The sequence below is a fragment of the Rhinoraja longicauda genome, chromosome 20 (assembly GCF_053455715.1).
Source record: "Rhinoraja longicauda isolate Sanriku21f chromosome 20, sRhiLon1.1, whole genome shotgun sequence".
In the NCBI taxonomy this organism is placed as follows: Eukaryota; Metazoa; Chordata; class Chondrichthyes; order Rajiformes; family Arhynchobatidae; genus Rhinoraja; species Rhinoraja longicauda.
This window is the reverse complement of record NC_135972.1, coordinates 24,811,443-24,838,707: the sequence shown is the minus strand read 5'-3', so window position 1 is coordinate 24,838,707 and position 27,265 is coordinate 24,811,443. Positions and strand designations below refer to the sequence as shown.

The following is a 27,265-nucleotide window of genomic DNA, read 5'->3' as shown; positions in this document are numbered from 1 at the left end:
CAAAACCCACGGGCCCACAGAGAAAATGTGCAAACTCCACACTGACAGCACCCAAAGTTAGGATTGAACCTGGGTCTCTGGCGCTGTGAGTCAGCAGCTCCACCGGCCGCCGAATTTGCATTAATAATGACTCCGGCCAGTGGGGATCTTTCCCATGTTTCCCATTGATTATAGTTACAAGGGCACATCACATGCACATCAAATGTGGTCAATGGCAAAACCTAGTGAATCTGGAGCTGAATAGCCCTGACAGAACCCAAAGTGGGGATGTACTTGCATAAATTGGATTTACTGACTATGCCTACAGTTTCCACCTTTTGGTTTTACAATTTATCCAATTCCTGCACATCATCTTCCCCAGATTGATTTCTCCTTTCCAGATGCACTATGCCTGCCCTTTGCATGGTATTCTGTACTCCTTATTGAATCAGATTTGGTTATCTTGTTTGCTATTGAAGAACATATAGAGCTGTGAGGTTTAGAGAATTTGATGGAATTTCACTCCTCACTATTGCCAATGCTTCCCTGTATGACATTGGTACTCTATTTTGAGTTACCCCATCTATTCTACTTAGCCAACTTGTGAATGTCCTTACTGTGAAAATAGATTTCATTTTAATTTGTTCCCTGGAACAATCACGTTAACAGATAATGTCATGTGCAGTTGGATCTGTCTTGTTACTTCAAACTTCAATTGAATTGAACATTTGGTGGGTATCAGCAAACGTTCTCAAGCTAATGTTTGACATCTGAATCTGATTCCAGACCACCACCACTTTTCCGGCAATTCATGCTGTGGCACTTCTTTTAATCTGGACAAAATTACAAGAGCACACTTGAACCCCCCCCCCAAACATGTGACGTTTAGGTCGGGTGAGGAACTGATCTCGATCTCATCTGGACATCCGCGCATTCCAATAGCCGACTCCTGCGGCCAATCGGCAGATCAAATTTGCTCCCTGCGATCTGGAACTCCGGCCCTGCCGGAGCCGGCAGATCCGCTCTCATATCCGACTCCAAGGTCGCCTTTGCGGGAAGATATCTTGGATCCTGGGCTGCCTTGGCAGACTGTTCCAGTGCTGTCAGACTCCTCTGTTCGTACGGATAATCCAGAAAGGTTCTGGAACCAAGTATGCCGAAAAATCGGTGGTAGACCTGTACCTGGGACATGCAGATGGTCCATCTTTGTAATTATTCTGGTAACTATTCTATACAGCTTATTTAATCATTCTACTTAATCATAATTGTGGAGTTGTGAAAAATCTTTGCCAGAGAAGGTTAATTCCTGGGATTTGACCTCTTCATATCCAATCTAGTGTTTAGGATTTCCACTATCACTAATTTAGTGTTGAACTATGACTGGACATTAATTTTGGGCATTAAATAATGGCTTACAATTGATAGGTTGTCGTGTTTGGAAGAATATCCTTTTGCACCTGTATTTTTTGTAAGCAATGCATCATAGCTTGGATCTCAGGAGAGAAGGAATGGGTGACGTTTCGGGTCGAGACCCTTCTTCAGACTGATGATGAAGGGTCTCGACCCGAAACGTCACCCATTCCTTCTCTCCTGAGATGCTGCCTGACCTGCTGAGTTACTCAGCAGTTCATTTTGTGAATAAATACCTTCGATTTGTACCAGCATCTGCAGTTATTTTCTTACACTATCATAGCTTGGAAATGTTTTCAAATGACAATCATCTCTCTTGGAGATTGAAGAATTTTGTTGTTCAAAAGAACCTGGTTCCAGTCACTTGCAGGTTTTATTGTTCAAATTACTTTTTCTGAAGTTCCATTTAAACTGGAATGGAGAGAAATACTGCTCCAGATTCTCTGTGTTGAAAAATGCACTTTGTCCTTTTCTCTGCAGTATACTTTTAAAGAGACTACTATATGCCTACTTATTGGGCGCTTGTGTTTAGCAGTTTAAGCTGTTCCTAGAATTGAACATGTTTCGCAAATGTAACTATTGATGTATTGCACAGTTGTCAAGAGAGGAGGAAGCATAAACATTTGGGGGAAATAACAAAAATAACTTGAATTTGTATAAATTATTCTGCTTGCACTTCTTGACATTATGAATTGATTACTAAGTTTAGTTTTTAAATTGTGATTACGAACTGTATATTGGCTATTTACTGCATACTGGCTGGTCGGGGAGGAGGATTTATATATGGACACATTCATTTTATCAATACTTGAGTAACTAGTGTATCAGAACACAAACTCTTATTTCATGTGCAGTGCCACTGGGTGGTGCTGGTGTACAAGTGCACTCTTCAAGCCACTATCTTTTAGTGGAAATAGTTCTGTTAGTATGCGTATTTCCATAAAAAGAAATTGTATACAATGCATGTAGTGCATTAGGGAACACTATTTGCACTACGCGGGCCAAATTAGTGATAACATGATGTCCATCAGGCATTGGAGAACCACTTTTTAAATTTGCAAGTTGGAAGAAAGCTCTCTTGGATGTAAACAGTAAAGGGGAAAAAACTGTTTCCATGTAGCCTTCCTGGTGTAATCGAACACCCCATTGTTTCTCCAGAACATTGTTTCCTTAACAGCATTGAAATTGACAAGCAATCGCTTCTATTAACACTTGTGTGATGATACTCGAATAAAAATGTAACATGCAGCCATTAGTATTTTTAGATTGCAGTTACAAAAGTATATTTATTGCTATTGAAGTATACTTATTTTTGAAAGCCCTGTGGAGAAATAACTGTTGTTGCGAGTCTGAAACTCTTATCTTCAATATCCTGTCTCCCATTGACACAATTATCTTTATAATGTGGTTTTCTAAATAGGATGACACTACAGCAGTATGACCAGAACTGTGTGTTTCAGATTTTATGTATTAATTGCACAGACTATTTGGAGATTAAATCAAAGCACCACCAAAAATGAAAAGGTTAAAAGATGTCTCACAGTTTTTGAAAAAGAACAGTTTGGCATAGGAATCGTCACTGTATGTGAGAAGAGACAAAAGATTGTGATGGGTAGGAGACGGTTGAAAGTTCGAGAAACCTTGAATTTAGTACCTTGGATTGATAAGGAATCGCAAGAGTGTGTCCCGTGCTGAGTGCAACAGTTAGTTTATTCTCCCTCTCTTGGCAATGAATACAAGAGGCCCTGCGTCTCCAGGTATGAAAGATTTACTTTAAATGTGAAACGGTGAAGCCTTCCAATAGTTTGATTAAAGAGAATCAGAGACGTGAGTTGTAGCCCAAGCAAATTAAGAAAAACATAGTCATTCATGAACATTTACCTCATGGGAAATCATGTACAGGTAAATTATTAAGACATGCAGAATGGTTGATCCTTGTGGAAGTATCCAAGACTTTGACGTGCTTCACCAAAGTGTTCAAGCCCAGAGTTATGTTGGGGTATAATATAAAGATACAGCCAAGCCAAAGGTCATCCTGATTAGAAAGATAATTTTTAGAAAGATTTCCGTGAAGTTCGGAGGAAAGCAACAGCCAGAAGCAGTAAGAGCGAGGATTGGCTGGAAGTAGGTGAGTCAGAGACAAAGAAGATTTAAAAAGAGCGCCAAAGGCCCTGTTGAAGATTTTCCGTGAAGGTCAGAGAAAAAGACATACCTTCAAAGTCAGCAGTGGAGCGCCAGGTGAAGGGGTGAGTGCGGGATTGGCTGAGCAATTCAATTAGCAAATTGGTAAGTTAGCAAATTAGTCAATTAGGCTTGCTCTAGGGGAGTGGCCTGTTGGGGAGCGGCCTTGTCGAGGGAAGTGCGAGTCTTTGGCGAGGAGGCTGAGGGAGGAGACTACACCAAAAGTTGGAGAGGGTGAAACAATACAAAGAAATGACAGGTAAGCTGAGTCAGTGTGATGTTTGCAGGATGTGAGAGGTCAGGGACAAGGCTGGTGCCTCTGGCTGATACGGATGTGGAAAGTGTGTCCAGGTCAGCTCCTGAAGGACCATGTTGGGGAACTGGAGAGGCAACTGGATGACTTCAGGATCATCCGAGAAAACAAGACTTTCCTGGACAAGACCTTCAGCGAGATTGTTAAATCGAGGGTACCGGAAGAGAGAAGGTGTGTGACGGTGAGGAAGGGAAGGATGCTTGGAGCACAAGAGACCCCAGGGGTTGTACCTCTTGAAAACAGGTTCACCCTCTTGGAAGCTGTCGGGACAGAAGACACTGCCAGTCCGAGCGGTGGACAAGTCTGCAGGGCAAAACGTGGCGCTGAGGCAAAGCCGAAGAGACTGACGTCAGGCAGAGCCGTGGTAGTAGGGGACTCCATTGTGAGAGATACGGACAGGGATTTCTGCGGCAACAAATGGAATTCAAGGATAGTGTGTTGCCTCCCTGGTGCCAGGATCCAGGATGTCATGGGCCGAGTGCAGAGCATCCTCAAGGGTGAAGGTGAGCAGCCGGAAGTGGTAGTGCATGTTCCACAAACGACGTCGGGAAGAAGAGGAAAGAGATTCTGCAGTGTGACTTTAGAGAGCTCAGAGGAAGGCTGAAAAGCAGGACCTCCAGGGTGGTTATCTCCAGTTTGCTTCCAGTTCCTCGTGCTGGTGAGGGCAGGAACAAGGAGATCGGGGATCTAAATGTGTGGTTGAGGAGCTGGTGCAGGGGGCAGGGATTTAGATTCTTAGACCACTGGGATCTGTTTTGGGGTAAGGGTGAATTGTACAAAAGGGATGGGTTGTACCTCAACAAGTGGGGGACCAGCATTCTGGCAGGTAGGTTTGCCACTGCTACACGGGTGGTTTTAAACGAAATAGTGAGGGGTGTTTCAAATGGGATAGACAAGGATGGATTTAAAGGGAAAGAGAGTATTGGAAAAGTTAAGAAAGACCACAGAATTAATGGAACGGAAAGCTCACGAAGAGATAGGAGAGTATGGCCAAGTGTAATAGGAATTGATGCGAAAGGTGAGAAAAGTAATGGCTTAAAAGTATTATATATGAATGCGCAAAGTATAAGAAGTAAAGTGGATGAGCTTGAGGCTCAGTTAGAGATTGGCAAATATGACATTGTGGGGATTACAGAGACGTGGCTGCAGGAGGATCGGGACTGGGAACTGAATATTCAGGGTTATAGAAAGGACAGGCAGGTGGGCAGAGGAGGTGGGGTAGCTCTGTTGATGAGGGATGAAATTCAGTCCCTTGTGAGGGGTGACATAGGGACTGACGATGTAGAGTCGCTCTGTATATGTCCAATGAACCAGATTTAAGAAGGGAAAACAAGGTAAAGGAACCGCTTGGAGGTAGTGACCATAATATGATTAGTTTTAATCTGCAATTTGAGAGAGAGAGAAGGTTAAATCAGAAGTGTCAGTGTTGCAGTTGAACAAAGGGGACTATGAAGACATGAGAGAGGAGCTGGCCAAGGTCGACTGGAAAAGGACCTAGCAGGAATGATGGTGGAACAGCAATGGCAGGAATTTCTGAACATAATTCAGAAGATGCAGGATCATTTCATTCCAAAGAGGAAAAAAGATTCTAAAGGGAGTAAGAGGCAACCGTGGCTGGCAAGGGAAGTTAGGGATGAAGTAAAACTAAACGAAAAGATGCATAACAGTAAAGAGTAGCAGGAAGCCAGAGGATTGGGCAACTATCAAAGGACAACAGAAGGTAACAAAACGGGCAATACGGGGTGAAAAGATGAAGTATGAGGGGAAGCTGGCCAAGAATATAAAGAAGGACAGTAAAAGCTTCTTTAGGTATGTTAAGTAAAAAAGATTAGTAAAGCCAAATGTGGGTCCGTTGAAGGCAGAAATGGGTGAAATTATTATGGGTAACAAAGAAATGGCAGAAAAGTTGAACAGGTACTTTGGATCTGTCTTCACTAAGAAAGACACAAACAACCTCCCAGATAGACAATAGACAATAGGTGCAGGAGTAGGCCATTCAGCCCTTCGAGCCAGCACCGCCATTCAATGCGATCATGGCTGATCACTCTCAATCAGTACCCCGTTCCTGCCTTCTCCCCATACCCCCTCACTCCGCTATCCTTAAGAGCTCTATCCAGCTCTCTCTTGAAAGCATCCAACGAACTGGCCTCCACTGCCTTCTGAGGCAGAGAATTCCACACCTTCACCACTCTCTGACTGAAAAAGTTCTTCCTCATCTCCGTTCTAAATGGCCTACCCCTTATTCTTAAACTGTGGCCCCTTGTTCTGGACTCCCCCAACATTGGGAACATGTTTCCTGCCTCTAATTTGTCCAATCCCCTAATTATCTTATATGTTTCAATAAGATCCCCCCTCATCCTTCTAAATTCCAGTGTATACAAGCCCAATCGCTCCAGCCTTTCAACATACGACAGTCCCGCCATTCCGGGAATTAACCTAGTGAACCTACGCTGCACGCCCTCCATAGCAAGAATATCCTTCCTCAAATTTGGAGACCAAAACTGCACACAGTACTCCAGGTGCGGTCTCACCAGGGCCCGGTACAACTGTAGAAGGACCTCTTTGCTCCTATACTCAACTCCTCTTGTTACGAAGGCCAACATTCCATTGGCTTTCTTCACTGCCTGCTGTACCTGCATGCTTCCTTTCATTGACTGATGCACTAGGACACCCAGATTTCGTTGAACTCCCCCTCCTCCTAACTTGACACCATTCAGATAATAATCTGCCTTTCTATTCTTACTTCCAAAGTGAATAACCTCACACTTATCTACATTAAACTGCATCTGCCATGTATCCGCCCACTCACACAACCTGTCCAAGTCACCCTGCAGCCTTATTGCATCTTCCTCACAATTCACACTACCCCCCAGCTTAGTATCATCTGCAAATTTGCTAATGGTACTTTTAATCCCTTCGTCTAAGTCATTAATGTATATCGTAAATAGCTGGGGTCCCAGCACCGAACCTTGCGGTACCCCACTGGTCACTGCCTCCCATTCCGAAAGGGACCCATTTATCCCCACTCTTTGCTTTCTGTCTGTCAACCAATTTTCTATCCATGTCAGTACCCTACCCCCAATACCATGTGCCCTAATTTTGCCCACTAATCTCCTGTGTGGGACCTTGTCGAAGGCTTTCTGAAAGTCGAGGTACACCACATCCACTGACTCTCCCTTGTCAATTTTCCTAGTTACATCCTCAAAAAATTCCAGTAGATTTGTCAAGCATGATTTCCCCTTCGTAAATCCATGCTGACTCGGAATGATCCCGTTACTGCTATCCAAATGCTCAGCAATTTCGTCTTTTATAATTGACTCCAGCATCTTCCCCACCACTGATGTAAGACTAACTGGTCTATAATTACCCGTTTTCTCTCTCCCTCCTTTCTTAAAAAGTGGGGTAACATTTGCTATCCTCCAATCCACCGGAACTGATCCTGAATCTATAGAACATTGAAAAATGATCTCCAATGCTTCCACTATTTCTAGAGCCACCTCCTTAAGTACCCTGGGATGCAGACCATCAGGCCCTGGGGATTTATCAGCCTTCAGTCCCATCAGTCTACCCAAAACAATTTCCTGCCTAATGTGGATTTCCTTCAGTTCCTCCATCACCCTAGGTTCTCCGACCCCTAGAACATTTGGGAGATTGTGTGTATCTTCCTCAGTGAAGACAGATCCAAAGTAACGGTTTAACTCGTCTGCCATTTCTTTGTTCCCCATAATAAATTCCCCTGTTTCTGTCTTCAAGGGACCCACATTTGCCTTGACTATTTTTTTCCTCTTCACGTACCTAAAAAAACTTTTGCTATCCTCCTTTATATTATTGGCTAGTTTACCCTCGTACCTCATCTTTTCTCCCCGTATTGCCTTTTTAGTTAACTTTTGTTGCTCTTTAAAAGAGTCCCAATTCTCTGTCTTCCCACTCTTCTTTGCCATGTTATACTTCCTCTCCTTAATTTTTATGCTGTCCCTGACTTCCCTTGTCAGCCACAGGTGTCTCTTACTCCCCTTAGAGTCTTTCCGCCTCTTTGGAATAAATTGATCCTGCAACCTCTGCATTATTCCCAGGAATACCTGCCATTGCTGTTCTACCGTCTTCCCTGCTAGGGCCTCCTTCCAGTCAATTTTGGCCAGCTCCTGCCTCATGCCTCCGTAATCCCCTTTGCTATACTGTAATACCGACACTTCCGATTTTCCCTTCTGCCTTTCCATTTGCAGAGTAAAACTTATCATGTTGTGATCACTGCCTCCTAATGGCTCTTTTACCTCTAGTTCCCTTATCAGATCAGGATCATTACACAACACTAAATCCAGAATTGCCTTCTCCCTGGTAGGCTCCAGTACAAGCTGTTCTAAGAATCCATCTCGAAGGCACTCTACAAACTCTCTTTCCTGGGGTCCATTTCCAACCTGATTTTCCCAGTCTACCTGCATGTTGAAATCTCCCATAACCACCGTAGCATTACATTTTTGACACGCCAATTTTATCTCCTGATTCAACTTGCACCCTATGTCGAGGCTACTGTTTGGGGGCCTATAGATAACTCCCATTAGGGTCTTTTTACCCTTACAATTTCTCATTTCTATCCATACTGATTCAACATCTCCTGATTCTATGTCACCCCTTGCAAGGGAATGAATATCATTCCTTACCATCAGAGCAACCCCACCCCCTCTGCCCACCTGTCTGTCTTTTCTATACGTTGTGTACCCCTCTCTCCCCCGGGGCAGGTGGTCTTTCTGCCCCCGGCGTAGGGGGTCTCTCTCTCTCCGGGTTAGGGGGTCTCTTCCCCCGGTTTGGGGGGTTCTCTATCCCCCGGGGTTGGGGCTCTCTGTCTCCCCGGGGTAGGGGTTCTCTCTCCCTCCGGGTTTGGGGATCTCTCTCCCCACGGGTATGGGGTCTCCCTCTCTCCGGGTTAGGGGGTCTCTCTCCCCCGTGGCAGGGGGTCTCTCTCTCTCCCCAGGGTATGGGGTCTCCCACCCCCCGGTTTGGGGGATCTCTCTAGATGTACTAGAGGACGGAGGATCTAGGGAGACAAAGGAACTGAAAGAAATCTTCATTAGGCGAGAAATAGTATTGGGTAGACTGCTGGGACTAATGGCTGATCAATCCCCAGGGCCTGATGGTCTGCATCCCAGGGCACTCAAGCAGGTGGCTCTAGAGATCGTGGATGCATTGGTGATCATTTTCCAATGTTCAATAGATTTAGGATCAGTTCCTCAACCACCAGCTCTGGCGGCATGTTCCAGGCACCCCCCATCCTCTGTGTGAAATAAAAAGTTGCCCTGCCTATCTCCTTTAAAGTTTTCCTATTGCTACTGATTTTTTTTTTTAAACGAGTAGAACCAGTATATCTTACCAGTATATTTTCCATTGTCACAGTGTGTTCTAGTCAGTCGGAGGAAAACTACAACTAATTACAAAATCATGAGTCTTGAAAAAATGTAATAGTTTTCCAAATAGGTGTTTCGTTTTTGAAGTGCTTTTTTAGTAATACAAATATTAAACATGGCAGCTGTATATCAGAGGCCTTTTATGGGGATTCCCTGTGGGCAAAATCAATGTTGCAGTTAAAAGACTATTGTGATCCGTTTAAATTGATGTGCATTTAGGAAGCTTCTTGGGCAGTAAACTTTGTGATTTTGTTACTTCATTGGCTTGATCCCCACTCTCTAAATGATGGTTGCCAATGTATTGATTGCCATCGGAAAAGGGCAAATTATGTGTAAAATTAAAACCAGTCAAACAAAATGGTAAACATCTTAAATTTGGCAAAAAAAAATTATTTGGGGTAAAAATACAACAATAATGTTTTCACACAAAATGATGCAGAGGCAATTTGCATTATTAATAAGGCAAAAGTCTATGGAAAGAAAGTTGAAGGAATTGAATTGTCAAACATACGTTATGGAATACCTATTTTAACAAGAAATTTGGATCATTGTTGTTTTTAAACTTGTGTAAATGATATTCTTTGAACCGTATAACCATTTGCAAGTATGGTTTCGTAATTAAAGTTACTGGCTTTTCCAGCAACTAATTGGATTTTTTTTTTAAATTTCAAGATGCCACCATTTAAATAGGTGACAAGTATAATCCAATCTAGATCCTCTTGAGTTTATTAACATGTCCTACATTATTTTTCTTTCTTGCAACGTTCTGTTTTCAATGTCAAGCATCATTCAATCACAGGAATATTAAGACAGAAACAAGGCGCTTGGTGTTCAACCAGTTTTCGTATGAAGGCTGACCTGTACCTTTGCTCCATTGCTGGGATCTGATTCTGCAAGTGCTTGGTCCTTGGTATAACTCCTTGCTCAGTTATTCATGTCACAAGGCTCTTATATCCAGTGAAGCCTGACATGTTGCACACTGTCTATGGTGGTGGGAAGATGTTGAGAATAAATAATCTAATGTTAGACTTTAGAGATACAGTGCGGAAACAGGCCCTTCGGCCCACTGAGCCCATGTTGACCAACGATCGACCCGTACATGAGCATTATCCTACACAATAAGGACAATTTTATTTTACCAAAGCCAATTAACCTACAAGCCTGTACATCTTTGGAGTGTGGGAAGAAACCGGAGGACCCGGAGAAAATCCACGCGGTCACAGGAAGAATGTACAAACTCCATACAAACAGCACCCGTAGTCAGGATCAAACCCAGGTCGCTGTTGCAGTAAGGCAACAACTCTACCGCTGCGCCACCATGCCACCCCAGTGTTAAGTGTTGATACTTAATCAGCAGTGTAGGGTCTACATTCAATGTCCAAACTCCCAAGGAAGTCGAAGTAGATTTCTTGTATTTAAGTTGAACCAGTTTGTTGGTAGAACAGGTCAGAGCTGTTCTGCCAAGCTGAACTCACAGCTGAACTCTGTACTGCCCACTCCCCATGTTTCTTGATTGTTTCTTGAAGATACATAGAACAGCATCGGCCTACAGCCCACAATGTCCGTACTGAACATGATGCCGTTAAAGTGGCATTATTAAAGTTTTTTTCTAAGATTACTTGTGCTCTGTAAATTAAAATGGTGCTCAGTTTCTCATATATTTGATCCTTATTTACTGATACTGTTTAAGGTTTTTTCATTCTCATATGTGAATTTCAACCTCATGCCCAAAAATTCTGGCATTTTCATCTATCCCTACAATCTCCACTCTGACGCAATTTTGCTGCTGATCTGGTAAGTTTTGAGAATGCAAATAAATTATCCAGCCTGCCTCGCATCTGCTTTTAAACTGTTAAGAAGACTTGACTGTTTCTGGTGTAAAAATCAGATGTGGCTGTTTTATATAGCACTTGTTTTCACTTGAAATATTTTTTTCCAAAAATAAACTTTATTCAGAATAATAAAAAATATATACAAAACAAGAACAAGACTCCCTTTTTTAAAATATCCGCAACTTTCCCATTGACGTTCCCAGGTTCTACCACTCGCCTATAAACAAGGTGAAATTTCCTGTGGCCTAATTACATGCCTACCTGCACCCCTTAGGGGGTGTAGGAGGAAACCAGAGTGCCCAGGATTTGCATGAAGATGGACAGCATAAGAGTCAGATTGTGTCTGGCTTGCTGGAGCTGTGAGGAAATTGGACAACATGCTACATCATGTGGCACGACAGAATGGGTCCACATCTTATCCCCTTTTAGGTACAGAAACTGCTTCTTGAATGACAACTGGATTTATTCATCTTATTTTGATCTTTCTCACAACTGCAATGCAATGTCTTATCCAAACCTTGCAAGGACTTTAGACTTTAGAGATACAGTGCAGAAACAGGCCTTTTGGCCCAGCGAGTCCGTGCTGACCTGCGATCCCCGTACACTAGCAATCTCCTACACACTAAGGAAAATTTACAATTTTTACCAAAGCTAATTGACTTACAATCTTGTACGTCTTTGGAGAGTGAGAAGAAACCGGAGCACCCGGAGAAAACCCAGCATAGGGAGAGCATCCAAACTCCATACAGACAGCACCCATAGTCAGGATCAAACCCGGATTTCCAGCGCTGTAAGGCAGCAACTCTACCATGGCGCAACTGTGCCGCCCCTAATTTTTTTAGAGATCTTTATTTGGCTTGCTCCTCAACAGCCTTTGCTCAAGAGAATAGCAATCCAGTCTATTCCATTTATTCCAGTCTACTCCATTTTATTGCTCCAGTGCTAAATTCCTTCAAGTTAGGCCAACCTTGAAGAGTTCTCTGGGTGTTCTGTGAGACCCTCTCACTGCTCATCCTCTGAGTCCTGCTGCACTCCAGCTGAGTCTGAAGTGGGGTCTTGAACTGAAACACCACCTATCCATGTTCTCCAGAGATGCTACCTAACTTGCTGAGATACTCTGGCAATTATTTTGTAAACCAGCATCTGCAGTTCCTTGTTTCTCCAGTCTATTCATCCTGCCGTGATTTGAATTTCCTTAAATCTCTAGTATCTCTGTAAATCGGTGGCGACGGTGAAACCTCGGCAGCGTTGAAGCATTGGCGGCAAGGGGCCTCTGCAGCAGCGGTAAAGCCTCGGCAGCGGTGAAGCATTGGCGGCAAGGGGCCACTGCAGCAGCAGTGGGGTGGCGGCAGCAATGGGGCCTCTGTGGCAGCGGTGAAGTCTCGGCAACGGTAGTGGAGCCTCGGCAGCGTGGTGGAGCCTCGCGGCGATGGGACCTTGTTATTGGCGGTCAATGAGAGCGTGGGGGAACCGTCGTGAGAGGGGGGAGGGGATGGACAATGGAGGACCCGGTGTGGGGGGACCACCGTGAGGGAGGGGTGTGGGAGAACAAAGGGGGACCCGCTGTTTTAGGGAGGGTGGAAACGGGAGGAGCCAGCATACCAGCGATCCTGCGTATTAACACTATCCTATACACACTAGGGACAATTTTTACATTTACCAAGCCAATTTACCTACATACCTGTACGTTTTTGGTGTGGGAGGAACCTGAAGATCTCGGAGAAAACCCACGCAGGTCACAGGGAGAACACACAAATTCCTTACAGACAGCACCCGTAGTCAGGTTCGATGGGGAGAAGGCAGGAACGGGGTACTGATTGAGAATGATTAGCCATGATCACATTGAATGGCGGTGCTGGTTCGAAGTACCGAATGGCCTCCTCCTGCACCTATTGTCTCTATTGAACTCCGGCCTCTGGCGCTGCAATTGCTATAAGACAACTCAACCGCTGCGCCACCGTGCCGCCCTTGAATCAGTTCCTGGAGCTCTCCGCTTTTTAGTGGAGAGTACTGTAAAATTTATTTTTATTACCACACTAATTGGTAAGGGACAATATTCTTTGTATTGCAGTTGCTATGTTATAATAATTAAACTTTGATTATCTTCTTTACCTCGGGTTCAGGTACATTTTGCAGGCTGAAATATGTATTTGGATCTTTGAGCTGTCACTTCTGCTTCTAAGTGAGAGATTCAAATGAATGTTCTGAACTACTACCACAGAGCTGGGGGATGAGGGCAGAGTCGATGCATATATTTAAGGCTGAGATGTCTAATCAGTAAGGGAATTACAGGTTATGGGAAGGGCAGGAAAATGGACTTTAGGAATGTCAGATCTGTCGTGATCCTATTGAACGATAGAACAGGCTAAGAAGTTGAATAACTGACTCCTGTTCCTTTTACTTAAATTGCATTTGATCATAAATCCCTACTTGATATCTTGCTTCACCTCTGCACTGAAATGGTGCATGATCGGATCGAATTTCAAATACGGTTGACTTCAGAATCATAGGAATTTAAAGATGTGCTTGATATTTTCTTTGCTGGCCCCTCTTTCTTACCAGTCTAATTTTTTTAATTAATCTGATGCACGTGAGTTCTTGAAAATGAATTGCCCTTCAGTTACATTTACCCTGCGTATGTTTCTTTTAGAGATGCAAAATGTATGCACATCACAAAGATTATTGGAAGATGAGAGTACCCGGTACCGTAGGCATACAGATATTGGGGGAATGGAGGGGAGTGGAACATGTGCAGGCAGATGAGATTAGTTTATTTTAGCATTATGTTTGTCACAGATATTGTGGGCCGAAGGACCTGTTCCTGTGCTGCACTGTTCTATGTTCTACATGCCTTTGCTGCATAACAATGGGATTGGGAATTACAGTAGAATTGTACATTTCGGAAGGTACTTTTATTATTTATGTAGTTTTTGCTTTTTTTAACTTTGCTGGTTTCATTTTAGAACATCTCTAACCAGAGAGATCGGACATTAAGCTGGCTCTTTGCAGTTACTGTGCTTAGTAGCAGATTGATGTCTTTCTGATCAGTGTAAGTCACCTTGAAAGACTTAATTGATTCAGTCTTGGGTGCATTATTTATCAAATGCTATAAAAAATATTTTAAAAATTGAAGTATATTGGAATATTGTATATTAGTCTTTGCGACTTTTATAGCAACACATATGTCTAGAATTCCTGATATTATGTCCTGAAGCACTTGATATTGTAATGTTTATTTATTAAGCTCGGCCTCTAGCTCATTGCAGTCTTTTTTTTTGTTGCCCAAACCTCTGCATCCTTTCCAGTATTGCTGAAGTAAGGGCAGGGTTTTTTTCCCAGTCTCAAATTGTCAGGGGCGTTGCTTTTCTGCATAGCTTGTTTGCCAGAATGCATTAGTCAGTTCCCTATTCCACCACAGGCTCCTCACTGCATGTGAAACCTAGATAGTGCTGTTTTAGCAGAGCACACTATATATAGATGCTCGAATGTACTGAGTCAGTGATGTCATGGAGGCCCTTTGGAATGCCTACACCCTCACCTGTAACTGAAGCACTCTTTCCTTTCCTCCTAGATTCCTGTTAGCCTTGCCTCCATGATGGTTTCATGTAGTAAAAAGGAAGAAATGAGATGATTCTATGTTGCTGGTGCATAAAGTCAAACTGTTTAAACTTAGATGGAGAAGTGGAAAAGAAAGTGAGCTGTGAAAAAGCTTCTGTAGAGGAATGGTAGCGATCCTAGTACTTTGTGGGTGATCTGGTAGTGCTACAGATTTATGCATTATGACAGTGATAAAACAACTATTTTTGGTGCTCTGCAGTTCATTTTTTAATTTTTAATTTAATATTTCCATTGCAAATACTCCTTCCTTTTTCTTTCAAATGTTGCCCAATGAAAAAGGGTATTTAATGTTTTGTAAAACTAAATACTCCATCTTTTTTCTTTCAGTGTGAAAAATTCAAACTACTGTATCCCCCCATATTCTGGCTATAACAGCTACGATTATCTAGAACCAGGAAGACACAGTGAACAAGCTGGTCTCTGTGGCCTCAGTAATTTGGGTAACACGTGCTTTATGAACTCAGCAGTTCAGGTAGGTCATTATGGAAAAACTTCTCATCATTCAGTGTTGTAAGTATTAAAAAGATTTCAGGGCTGTGTCTTTCATCGCACTAGAAACCCAGCTGCAGATTCTTGGTGGGTGAGCACAAGGAATAGAGAAAATATTCTGTGCAATGGACCTTGTCGATTAATACACAATTGTCGGGTTGAAGGACAGGGGCCAGTATTTGCAAGTAAATTCACCTGGTTAGGATGCAGTTTGTTTCCTAATCACTTACAGGATCAGAAGTATAAAATCTACCATTCCCCTCAACAAAGTGTTATAGTTTTGTTTTCTTTCCTATAAAATGTCTTGATAAACTTGAGAGTGGCAACTTGGTCAAATTATAAATACTGAAATGATTTTATTGCACAAGATTTTTAATGTGTTCAATGCACCACCTGTAGATGACATTTTTTAAAATCATTAACAGTGCTTTAACTGAATCATTTGCTCCATCAGTTGCTATATACGAGTTATTATTTTATGTTAACTGTGCTTTGAATGAATATTCTTTGAAAAAACGTCTGTGTTAGTTAAAGAAAATGGATCCAATTTGAACTCATTTCTGGACTAATTGAGTTAATAGAATATTTTTCAATTACAATGAGAAGATCAGGCGGTCTCATTTTATTTAAACTGCTATTGAAATAATGTAAAAGGTTGCAGAAACTGCAGCAAATTGATAGATTTTCCCCTCATTACTGGACAGTGAAGGAACAGAAGCTTCTTTCATATCACGGGGAGGATGTGATGGCTCTCAAGAAGGGAAGCAGAGGTGATTAGCAAAATTTTTGTCAAAGCTGGAAAACATTAGTTATGAGAATAGATTGATATGCCCATTTTGTTCACTTCAGAACAAAGAAGGCAGAGTAAAGATTTAATTGAGCTGCTTAAGGATGGGAAGCCTAGATTTGGTGAATAGGAAGGACCAATTATCCTTCAGCAAATATTTAAGACAATAGAATGAGGGGGAAATGTTTTTCATTCAGATTGTGGGTGTGCCACTCCTGAAGGGGCGATGTGGACAAAAATCCTATTGTACTTAAAAAGAACCTTGAAATATTGCACGCTATTCTTGAGAATAGAGACTGAAAGGATTAGTCTCAGTAAATCTTTATCAACAAGTATCAGCACAGTGGGCTAATTGACAGCCTTTTAAGATTTTAAAGAATTGAATTGGAAATTTATCTCCCAGAAGTGTTCTTCTAGTCTTGCAGTTACTGAAATACGTGGATTTCCTTCTATGTTCCCAAAATTGTTGTTGAAATGTTTCTGGAACCCTTGTGGAATTGCAGAATATGAAATCAATAGAAGTAACCATGCTTCCTGAAGCTTCCTGTTCAGGGTTTAAGACAAGCCATTTAAACTAATTGAACAAATTTGACTAGTTTTGTAAATTTGGCAAGAGTTAATTAACAAATGTGAGAGAACATAATCCCTTTTTCGACCTGAAACATCACCGATCCTTTTTCTCCAGAGATGTTGCCTTCACCTGCTGAGTTACTCCAGCACTTTGTATCTGTCTTTGATATTAACCATCATCTGCAGTTCTTTGTTTCTACATTCTCCCTTCTGCACACCATAGAGTTAGGGAGAGGTCTTACCTCAGACGGTTACTCTAGTGATCAGAATTCTGAACTGGAGGCAATCTAACCACTTGTAAAAAGAGTATTATAGTAAATCACAATATTTACTTCCTGCGTAAACATTAATCCATTGTGTTCACGTTGCAACAAATCAGATTATTTATTATAAGGATGAATAGGGAGGAATTGATGGGGAGGGAGGCTTGTTTGATCTTGGACAGGGCAGTAACCATACCATGTGTGATGCATCTCGATAGGATGTTTTCTATGATGCAACTGTAGAAATTGGTACGAATGATTAGGAACAGACCAAATTTCTTTAACGTTCTGAGAAAGTGAAGGCAGAGGTTAGTTTTTTTTCCCATAATGTCATTGTGATTGCACCAGGACAAATTGGTGATGTTTACACCCAGGAACTTGAAGCACTCTTCTCTCTCTCCCACAGCAGTAAATACATTGAGAAGGACATGTACTGCAACCAACTTTCTGAAGACAATAACCAGCTCACTGGTTTTGCTGTCATTGAGGGAGAGGTTGTCTCGGCACTATGCCACTAAGTGCTCCGCTTCCTTCCTGTACTCTGTTTCGTCGTTGTTTGCGAACTGACGGACTACTGCAGCGTCATTTGCAAACTTGTCGATGCAGTTGGAGTAGAATTTGGCCACACAGTCATGAAGTGTATAAGTGAGTTTTGCAAACAACTGAGTACACAGCCTTGCAGGGCACCAGTATTGAGGATTGTGATGGAAGTGTAGTTGCCAATTCTTGCTGATTGTAATCAGCAGATCAAGAAGTTGAGGAGCCAGTTGCAAAAGGAGGTGCTAAGTCCTCGGTCCCAGAATTTGGAGATGAGTTTAGTTGCAATTATGGTGTCAAAGGCAGAGCTATCTATATACTAAAACTCTCGTTTGTTTGTTTATTTGTGATCCAACTACAGCCCAAACGGTACATGATAGCGTGACAATTTTAGGCCCACCTTGCTCACCGTCATCGCTTTAATGGTAAAGCAGGTAGTTTAATTGAAATCGGCGTTGTATTTTGAAAGTTATTCACATTTTAAAGTTTAAATCTATCTCCTTGGGAGGGAGGGAGGGAGGGAGGGAGAGGGAGGGGGGTGGAGGGTGGATAAGGGGGGTTGAGGGGGATGGGGAGGGAGGGGGTAGGAGAGTAGGAGAGGGTGCTGCACCAATGCAGGAGAGGTTTGGGCCCCTACGGGTCCACTTGGTCTAGTAGTCAATAAAGAAATAGGAGTCTGTTATAGGTGTTTTTGCTATCCCAATATTCCAGGGATGAGTGTAGGGCCACGGAGATGGCATCTGCGGTGGACCTGTTTCGGAGTATTTCAGTGGACCAAGGCCGCCTGGGAGACTGGAGTATGTATGCCATGACCAGCTTCTTCAAGCACTTCATGATGATGGATGTCAAAGCGGCATGCACATTTAGATTGGCTGCCAAGTCCACCCATTCAAAAGCAGTAATTTAGGATCTCATCTATTTTCTCAGTCCAGCACTGTACAACTTTGTGCCGGATCCTTGTGCTTCAGGATCTGCTTGTGACCAGGGAGAAGAAGCAGAGCTCGGTGGTCTGATTTTCCAAAGTGCAGGCAGCGGGTGGAGTGGTAGGTGTCTTTACTTGGAAAGGCAATGGTTGAGCATGTAGAAGCCTCTATTGAGACAGGAGATGTGTTGCTATTATTTTGGTAGCACACTCTTAAAGTTAGTCTGTTCGTCCCAACTACAGTGAACAAGGCCACCGGGTATTTTGTTTTGAGGCTATTAGATGTGTAGTACATCTAGTGCAAGCTTGATGCGTGCGTGGGGTGGATGCAAACTGTTTTCCGGATGGCCTGTGAATTCCCACAGTAGATTGTAGAGACATCACTTCAGCGTTAGATATTCCAGGTCTGGAAATCAGGGACTCATAAGGCCATCACGTCCGAGCACCACAAAGTGGCATCTGAACTGGTCCAAAATGCTATTTTGGTAGCACTAAACAAGTTGAAGAACCCTTGGCTAATCTCAGGCCGGACCTGATTTTGTGGTCAACCTCACAGAAGTCCCTGTACATCGTGGAGTTAACTGTTCCTTGGGAGGCTGCAGTTGGTGAAGCGCATGAACGAAAATGCCTGAAGTATTCAGACTTAGCAGCCGAGGCAAAACAACGTGGATGGCGTGCCCAGGTGCTCCCTGTAGAGGTTGGTTGTAGAGGGTTTGTAGCCATGTCAACAACCAGACTCCTGAAGGGAATGGGATTCCGAGGACAAGCCTTCCGGCAAGCCGTCAGGTCGCTGTCAGAGGCTGCCGAGCGAAGCAGCAACTGGCTGTGGCTGAAGAGGAAAGACTCCAACTGGGCTGCAAAATGACCAGCAACAGGGGTAAAAACGGAGGGGAGCGCACCTGGGACGCCAGGTATCGCTGTTGAGCCCTCTGGAGGTGTCGTGGGCCTATCAACGAAACACCAAGGAAGGAGGGTGCCCACCTGATGACCCCAATGAAGTCTTTACCTCTACCCCCACTCAAGAGGTTAAGAAGGTGCCGATTACAGTAGTGATTGTAATACCCAGTCCTATAAGCTCAACTGTTCTGATAACGCAGGGAATCTGATCTTTCTTTTAGTCTACATCAGAATCATTGAACGTTTTAAGATATTTATTGACCTGTCTCTTAATAATTTCTCATTTTATTTCGTACTTCAGTCCTGTTGTTAGATTTGTGTGCCCATTGATTTTTTCTGTCCATGTTCTAAGTGCCTTGAGGATTTATTTAATACAGATGATTGATAAACCTGGTTGTTGGACTGAAAACTGAAATATTTGTTGCTGTGTCCAAAAATTCCACAAGAGAAAGCTAATAAACAAACATTAACAGAAAACAATTTTGCTTTTCTCGGCTTTCATTGAATTAAATCTTTCCTATCAGACTTAATTACTTGAGTCATCTGGATTGTTAAGCAACAAAGCTATGTTTACAGTAATTAGAGTGAATGAATAAATGCAATAGGGTGACTTTGCCTCCTAGTACTTAGTTTCTCGTTTCCTCTGGTTGATATGGCAGGAATGACTCCAATTATTCATTTCCAATGTACATTGTGTTTGGTTTGTCAGTTGCTTCCACTTTTGGAGAACTACCAATATAATTAAGTGCATGCTGCCTAGAGTAGACAATATTTGCAAATTTTGGACTCCCACTACGAGATGAAATTGGCATTTGGCCCTCTCTTCGTTATCTGCATTTTACCCCTCAGTGATTGAAACTAAAGTCAGCTCAAGTTTGTGTTGGGATTCATTCGCAACCACTTTTTCTGCCAGCGGCACCAGAATGGAGCAACCTGAATACCGGGTGCTAATTTTATTTTTTACCAAGCAGCTAAATCCTTTGAACCATGATTTAAACCCTTAAACACTGGAGTAACTCAGCGGGTCAGGCAGCACCTCATGTGGTAGACACACAATGCTGGAGTAGTAACTCAGCAGGTCAGGCAGCACCTCGTGGTAGACACACAATGCTGGAGTAACTCAGCGGGTCAGGCAGCATCTCATGTGGTAGACACACAGTGCTGGAGTAACTCAGCGGGTCAGGCAGCACCTCAGGTGGTAGACACACAGTGCTGGAGGAACGCAGCAGGTCAGGCAGCATCTCAGGATATATGGGTAGGCATGGTTTTATGGTGGAACCCTTCTACAGACTGACTGAACCCACTGCGTGACCCGCTGAGTTACACCAGCATTTTGTGTTTTGCTCAAGATTCCAGCATCTGATGTGTCTCGTGTCTCCATGGTCTAAACACTTCCTTAACATGCAGTCCCATGCATTCCCCAAAACCTTTTCATCAACTATAGCTAACTTACAATAGTCCATCTTGTAGAATTTGGAAAAGCTAGTTAATAAAACCTTGTAATTATTCTGTATCTTACTATGTATGTTTATTTGCTTTCTTTAAGTGTCTAAGTAATACCCCTCCACTGACAGAATATTTCCTGTCTGATGAATATGTCGATGAATTAAATCATGACAACCTACTGGGAATGAAAGGAGAAATAGCTAACGCCTATGCAGACCTCATCAAACAGATGTGGTCAGGCAAATATAGCTATGTAACACCAAGAGCATTTAAGGTATGTATAAAATATACCAGTCTAAAATTAACTTCAAATTGATGGAGTTTCATGCTGCAAGTTTAGTGTGGTTTATTTTAAGTTGATTTGAGCTTTTTGTTTATTCAGTGACCCAAAGAAAGTGTATGTAGCATTCCTTTTCATCCTGGCTGTCATGGTTGGTCCTAGTTGTGGAGAAAACCTAAATTAACAGTTCTGCAACTTGGAAATAAACAGATAAATTTGCATGGTAAATTTGAAGTTTGAAAAAAAAATGGTTTGGTCTCAATATCATATTATATAGTGTCTAACCGGGGTTCTCTGGCAAAATAGATCAAAGCTTTGTTTTGAAATTACAAATGGGCTGTGATGACAATATTGTTATATATTGGAGTTTGGGATACTAGTGAGCCTACATCTGGTGGTGCTTGCGAAATTTTGGCCTGCTTATTTAAGTGAAGAGATAGTGGAATTGGACTATTAAGTCCAAGACCAGATTCACTAGGCTAAAATCCGGGATGTGAGCATTGCCCCATCATAAGCAATGAAAGAAAGTAGATATATTTTCTTCGGAGTTCAGAAGAATGAGGGAGGATCTTATCGAAATGCAGTAAATCGTAACGTGTATAATGGGTTAGGTGTCAAGATGGTTTCACAGGTGGGAAATTCTTAAATGTTGTAAGATTAGAGGGCAGACATTCAAAATTAACCAGGTTGGAATATGGTATCCACCAAACGTGTTGGACACTAAAAATCCATGCTTTGTTGTTCCTGTCGATCGTGGGATAAAATGTTTAAACACCATGCTGAGATTTTAACCAGGTAACTTTAGTATTCAGAAAGTACTTGTGGAGACTCGGACACATGTCAGCTGCAATATTCACAAGTTGCTTCAGGACTTGACGAGTCTCCAAAGAATACTTGTTTCTGTCATTAATCAGCCTGCACCCATACCCATATTCTGGAAATATTTCTAATCTCAATAGTGACCAGATTAACCCAAAACCACCATTTATTTCCTTGTTCAAGCTTCTTGAACATCCGGAAAGCTCCTTTTTTATTTGTGTGTGAACAGTTGTATCTGAGCCTAAGTTGGTATTATATTATGGGCCTAAGTTGGTATCAGACCAGGTTGGTCTTGCTTTGCAGTACAAGTATTGAGTTGTTCCTCATATCATTGGGACACAAAATGGTAGCACGTGGTTTGTTGCTTAATTATTTTTCATTATGATACGAAAGCCTAAATAATAGAAAGGGTTTTATAAAAGGCAAAGAAAATTACTCAAATTATCACAGGTGCAATAGATGAATTGACCTATGTATATTTTCTTGGGCGGCAGCAGTAGAGTTTCTGCCTCACAGCGCCAGAGACCAGGGTTCAATCCTGACTGGGTGATGTCTGTACAGAATTTGTACATTCTACTCGTGACCGCCTGGGTTTGGGTTCCTCCCACACTCCAAAGAAGTGCAGGTTTGTAGGATAATTTGGCTTTGGTAAAATAAAAAGTAAATTGCCAAAGGGCCTGTTTCTGCGCTGTATCACTAAACTAAACCTGCAGTTCAGTGAAATAAACAGAGTATAACCCATAGGCTTTGATTCAATGTCCGTCTTCTGCCAAATGCTTGCAAATTATGTTTGTGTCATTCTTTGCACTTCAACCACTAATTTGCTGTATAACGTCTATTGTCCATTTCATGCTGTAGACTCAAGTGGGTCGTTTTGCTCCTCAATTTTCGGGCTACCAGCAACAGGATTCTCAAGAATTGCTTGCCTTTCTCCTCGATGGTTTACATGAAGATTTGAATAGGATTAGAAAAAAGCCATATATTCAGCACAACGATGCAGAAGGAAGACCCGACGAGGTACAAACAATTCCGTATTCATATTTTAGTAAGGAACTGTTTTGATGAAGTAATTTCAAGATGCAATGTTCTCCTTTCCCCATTCGCTGCATTGCTAAAATTGGTGCTCAGAGCTCCACAGTGACTTAGAACATCAAAGCCAACTCATTAGCCTCTGATCCCACAGTGAGAGCTTTTCATCAACAGACTCAAAACGTATGTCAGCAAAATGGCTCTCTGTTGACTAAGCGACCCTAAATGGTAAGTTTCCGGCAAGATTCGGTAATAGCTCAATGTAATTCTGCCTTCTCGCAGGTAGGAGATTTAAAAAACTGTGAAAAATGTAAAAGTATAGATATTAATTGTTCAATCTCCTCCATCCCCAAATGATCCTACTAGCGTAGCTGTGTAGGAAAAATAACTGCAGATGCTGGTTTAAATCGAAGGTAGACACAAGATGCTGGAGTAACTCAGCGGGTCAGGCAGCATCTCTGGAGAGAAGGAATGGGTGACGTTTCGGGTCGAGACCCTTCTTCAGACTACTAACGTAGCTCATCAGCTTCTATTCACAAGTGCCGAAAGGTTAATTGCATGCATTCTCATGTAACAACAGTGTTTATTTCCGATATCCTAGTATATTATTGTAGTAATCATGATTCCAGTAGGATGCAAAATTTCCTACTGTCTAGTATTTATGACTATATTTGTTGAATGACTATGACTGCTGAAATGTATAGAGTAGAAATTGTACAATGGTTCAGATGCATATAGAACATAGAGCACAGTTGGGGTAATTTTAAGAAAATTTCACTGAACAAAAGACTGAAGGAGAAGCTGTATAATCATGAGATGTAAAGGTTATTCTTACAAGACTTGGATGAAATGGCTTGGGAGAAGAGAAAGCACTATCATGGACCTGATTGTCCAGTAGCCTATTAGTGTGCTTTTAATACAACACTATTTTAAAAGAAAATTCAGGCATAAACGTTTTAGTTCATGTCTTATTCTTAAAGTGAGTAACTTATAAAGTAGGCATTGATAGGTGATTAATTGGATCTGTTGTTTTGTGCTCTAATACCTATCTCAATCTGTTTTTTTTCTCCTTTCCAAGGTGGTTGCTAAGGAGGCATGGGAAAACCACAGGAAACGAAATGACTCTATCATTGTTGATATTTTTCACGGTCTTTTTAAATCTACACTCGTTTGTCCCGAATGTGCAAAGATCTCTGTGACATTTGACCCATTTTGCTATTTAACACTTCCTTTACCCTTGAAAAAAGAGCGCAATTTGGAGGTTTTCCTTGTTGAAAATGATCCACTCACCAAACCTATGCAGGTACGAGGAGCATTGTTTGATGCAATAGTTGAAACATGCATGTTCTGACAGTCTTTAGCCATGGTTTGATTTTATATGTAGAAGAATGGGCACCTAGCTGAGTAATATATTCAATAGATTATTACATTTACATAGTTATTTTAAGTTTTTGAAGCCTTTACCAAGCCATACCAGAACAAGAGAAATTAGGAAGAAAAAGAAAAAAAAACCTTCCCCGAGCTACTATTAAAAAGACATTTTGGAATGTGGAAGGAAACCGGAGACCCAGGAGAACACCCAGGCGGTCACAGAACATAAAACTTCATACAGACAGCACCCACAGTCAGGATCAAACTCGGGTCTCTGGCGTTGCAAGGCAGCAACTCTACCTCTGCGCCACTGTGCTGCCCTCTATCATTTTTTTTTTACAAAACTGCAACGTCCGCGCCAATTCATGGGGATCCCTGGATTGTAATCACTCAATGAAGGAAGAATGTTTGGGAAGGCGTTTGGACACCTCTAGTGTCAAGAATGAGAGAGCCATTGGCAAAGAGCGCAAGGATGTGTGGACAGGTTGTGTGGACAACTTGGATGTGTGGACAACTTGGACAGGTTGTGTGAGTGGGCAGATGCAGTTTAATGTGGATAAATGTGAGGTTATCCACTTTGGTGGTAAGAACAGTAAGGCAGATTATTATCTGAATGGTGTCAAGTTAGGAAATGGAAGTACAAAGAGATCTGGGTGTCCTTATTCATCAGTCACTTAAAGTTAGCATGCAGGTACAGCAGGCAGTGAAGAAAGCAAATGGCATGTTGGCCTTTATGACAAGAGGAGTTAAGTATAGGAGCAAAAAGTTCCTTCTGCAGTTGTACAGGGCCCTGGTGAGACCGCACCTGGAGTACTGTGTGCAGTTTTGGTCTCCAAATTTGAGGAAGCACATTCTTGCTATTGAGGGCGTGCAGCGTAGGTTCACTAGGTTAATTCCCGGAATGGCTGGACTGTTGAAAGACTGAAGGGACTAGGCTTGTATAAGCTGGAATTTAGAAGAATGAGTGGGGATCTTATTGAAACATATAAGATTATTAAGGGATTGGACACGTTAGAGGCAGGAAACATGTTCCCAATGTTGGGGGTGTCCAGAACCAGGGGCCACAGTTTAAGAATAAGGGGTAGGTCATTTAGAACAGAGATGAGGAAAAACCTTTTCAGTCAGAGAGTTGTAAATCTGTGAAATTCTCTGCCTCAGAAGGCAGTGGAGGCCAATTCTCTGGATGCTTCCAAGAGAGAGCTAGATTGAGCTCTTAAAGATAGCGGAGTCAGGGGGTATGGGGAGAAGGCAGGAACAGGGTACTGATTGAATGATCAGCCATGATCACATTGAATGGTGGTGCTGGCTCGAAGGGCCGAATGGCCTACTCCTGCACCTATTGTCTATTGTCTATTCCCACGCACCCCTTCAAGCACCACCCGCCCCACCGACGGCAGGATCTGCCGATTCCACACGGACCTCATCAGCCGCCTCAGAACTGTAGTGGAAGCAAGTCATCCTGGTTGGAGAATAACCAAGGGAAATAGCGGTGGGGTAGGAAATATAAGGGTAAGTGCCTGAGTTTGGAGAACGGAGATAAAAACTCATCCTTGGTGAGAAAGGCTGAAGTAAAGGGAGAGGAATTGGGAGGTGAAATGGTGGTGATAGGGATTGCAGTGTAGTAGGGTGGTGTTAGTGCCCAGAGGTCTGGTACTGAAGCAAGCTGCAGAGGGGAGGAGAGAGGCCATGATGCCAATTAGAGAGCGATGCAAATTGTCATGGCTCAAATTTTTTTGACAGTTTAAATGTTCTATTTTTAAATATAATGTGTTCACTCAAAGGAAAGTGGGGGTGTCTGAAAAGATTGGCGGCTACGATAATTCTAAGCTACCTTTAATATCACGGCTCCTTGCATACTGTAATTAATTTGTCAACTTGTCTCAGGCATCAGTCGACACCTCAAATTTCAACATTTTGGAGAAATCTAATCCCACTTTCTGGCTACCAAACTAGATGCAAGACCAACGAGCACAGAAGGGTGCCAGAATAGTTAGTTATAAAAGAGAAAACTGTTGGGGCTTTCACTAACTCAAAAGTGTGAAAAAAAATACTGTTGGCATCTTAATTCATGTAAGGTGACCAATTTGTATAGGGCAATATAATTTTCTTTTGGAATATGGAAAGACAGCATATACGGAAAGAGTAACAACTAACATTTTTCAAACAAAGTTTGTCCAACCAGAAACTTTAACTCTGTTTCTCATTCCTTAGATGTTGCTTGAGTGTTTCCAGCATTTTCTGAAATTCAGTGGCCAGACAGAATATCTAGTGAGGAACAGTTATGATTTGGATGTGATGGCCTTTTATCACAGCTGGAGGAAGTTGAGGCAAGGGTTACATCAATGAGAAGCCAAAGATACTGGACCAATTTGTAGTGATCATGGACCTGGGATGGCACAGTGGCATAGATGTCGAGCTGCTGCCTTACAGCGTCAGAGCCCAAGTTTGACTATGGGTACTGTTTGTATGGAGTTTGTACATTCTCCATGTGATCAAGTGAGTTTTCTCCCATCATTGGTTAATTGGATTAGGTAAAGTTGTAAATTGTCCCTAGTGTGTAGGATAATGATGGTGTACAAGGTGATCGCTGCTCGGTGCGGATTCGGTAGACAAAAGGGCCTGTTTCTACGCTGTATCTCTAAAGTCTAATATCTGAAAAGGTTCATACTGCCATGAGTGTGGAACAGACAGTTTGGCTGCGTCACAGTGTCTTAATAGTAGAATGATCCCATGACCATACAAGACTTCGCCCAGAGGCAAAAAAATTGATAAATAAAGTAGATGAATGGGTGTTATGGGGTTCCTGAAGTAGCCATGCCGAAGGAGGAGTGAATCCATGCTGGAAAAAACAGCCAACAACAAATTTTGCTCCAATTTGAGTTGAGGGTAGACATGTATTGTTGAAGAATGAAACTTGGTTTACAGAATTATTGCACTAAAATATCTGCATGTAAGAATTTCAGAAAATCATTTTTCCCTCAAGATGAAAAACAAATGTCGAACTGAACCTTTTGTTTTATTCCAGTATAAAGTAGTTGTTCCTAAAATCGGCATAATTTCCGATCTGTGCACAGCGTTGTCTACTCTTTCACATGTCCCTGCAGACAAGGTAAGAGTTGCAGT

At 42.3% G+C, this 27,265-nt stretch overlaps 1 protein-coding gene across 5 annotated transcripts in view; it reads left to right on the top strand.

The window, feature by feature from the left end:
- Positions 1 to 27,265, top strand: part of LOC144603670 (ubiquitin carboxyl-terminal hydrolase 15-like) — a 90,112-nt gene that overhangs the window by 40,416 nt on the left and 22,431 nt on the right. For all 5 annotated transcript variants that reach the window (XM_078417269.1, XM_078417268.1, XM_078417267.1 and 2 more), the window contains 5 exons: positions 15,060 to 15,204; positions 20,744 to 20,917; positions 22,601 to 22,759; positions 23,850 to 24,074; positions 27,168 to 27,251. In XM_078417269.1, the coding sequence (XP_078273395.1) occupies positions 15,060 to 15,204; positions 20,744 to 20,917; positions 22,601 to 22,759; positions 23,850 to 24,074; positions 27,168 to 27,251 (787 nt within the window). The remainder of the gene's footprint in view (positions 1 to 15,059; positions 15,205 to 20,743; positions 20,918 to 22,600; positions 22,760 to 23,849; positions 24,075 to 27,167; positions 27,252 to 27,265) is intronic.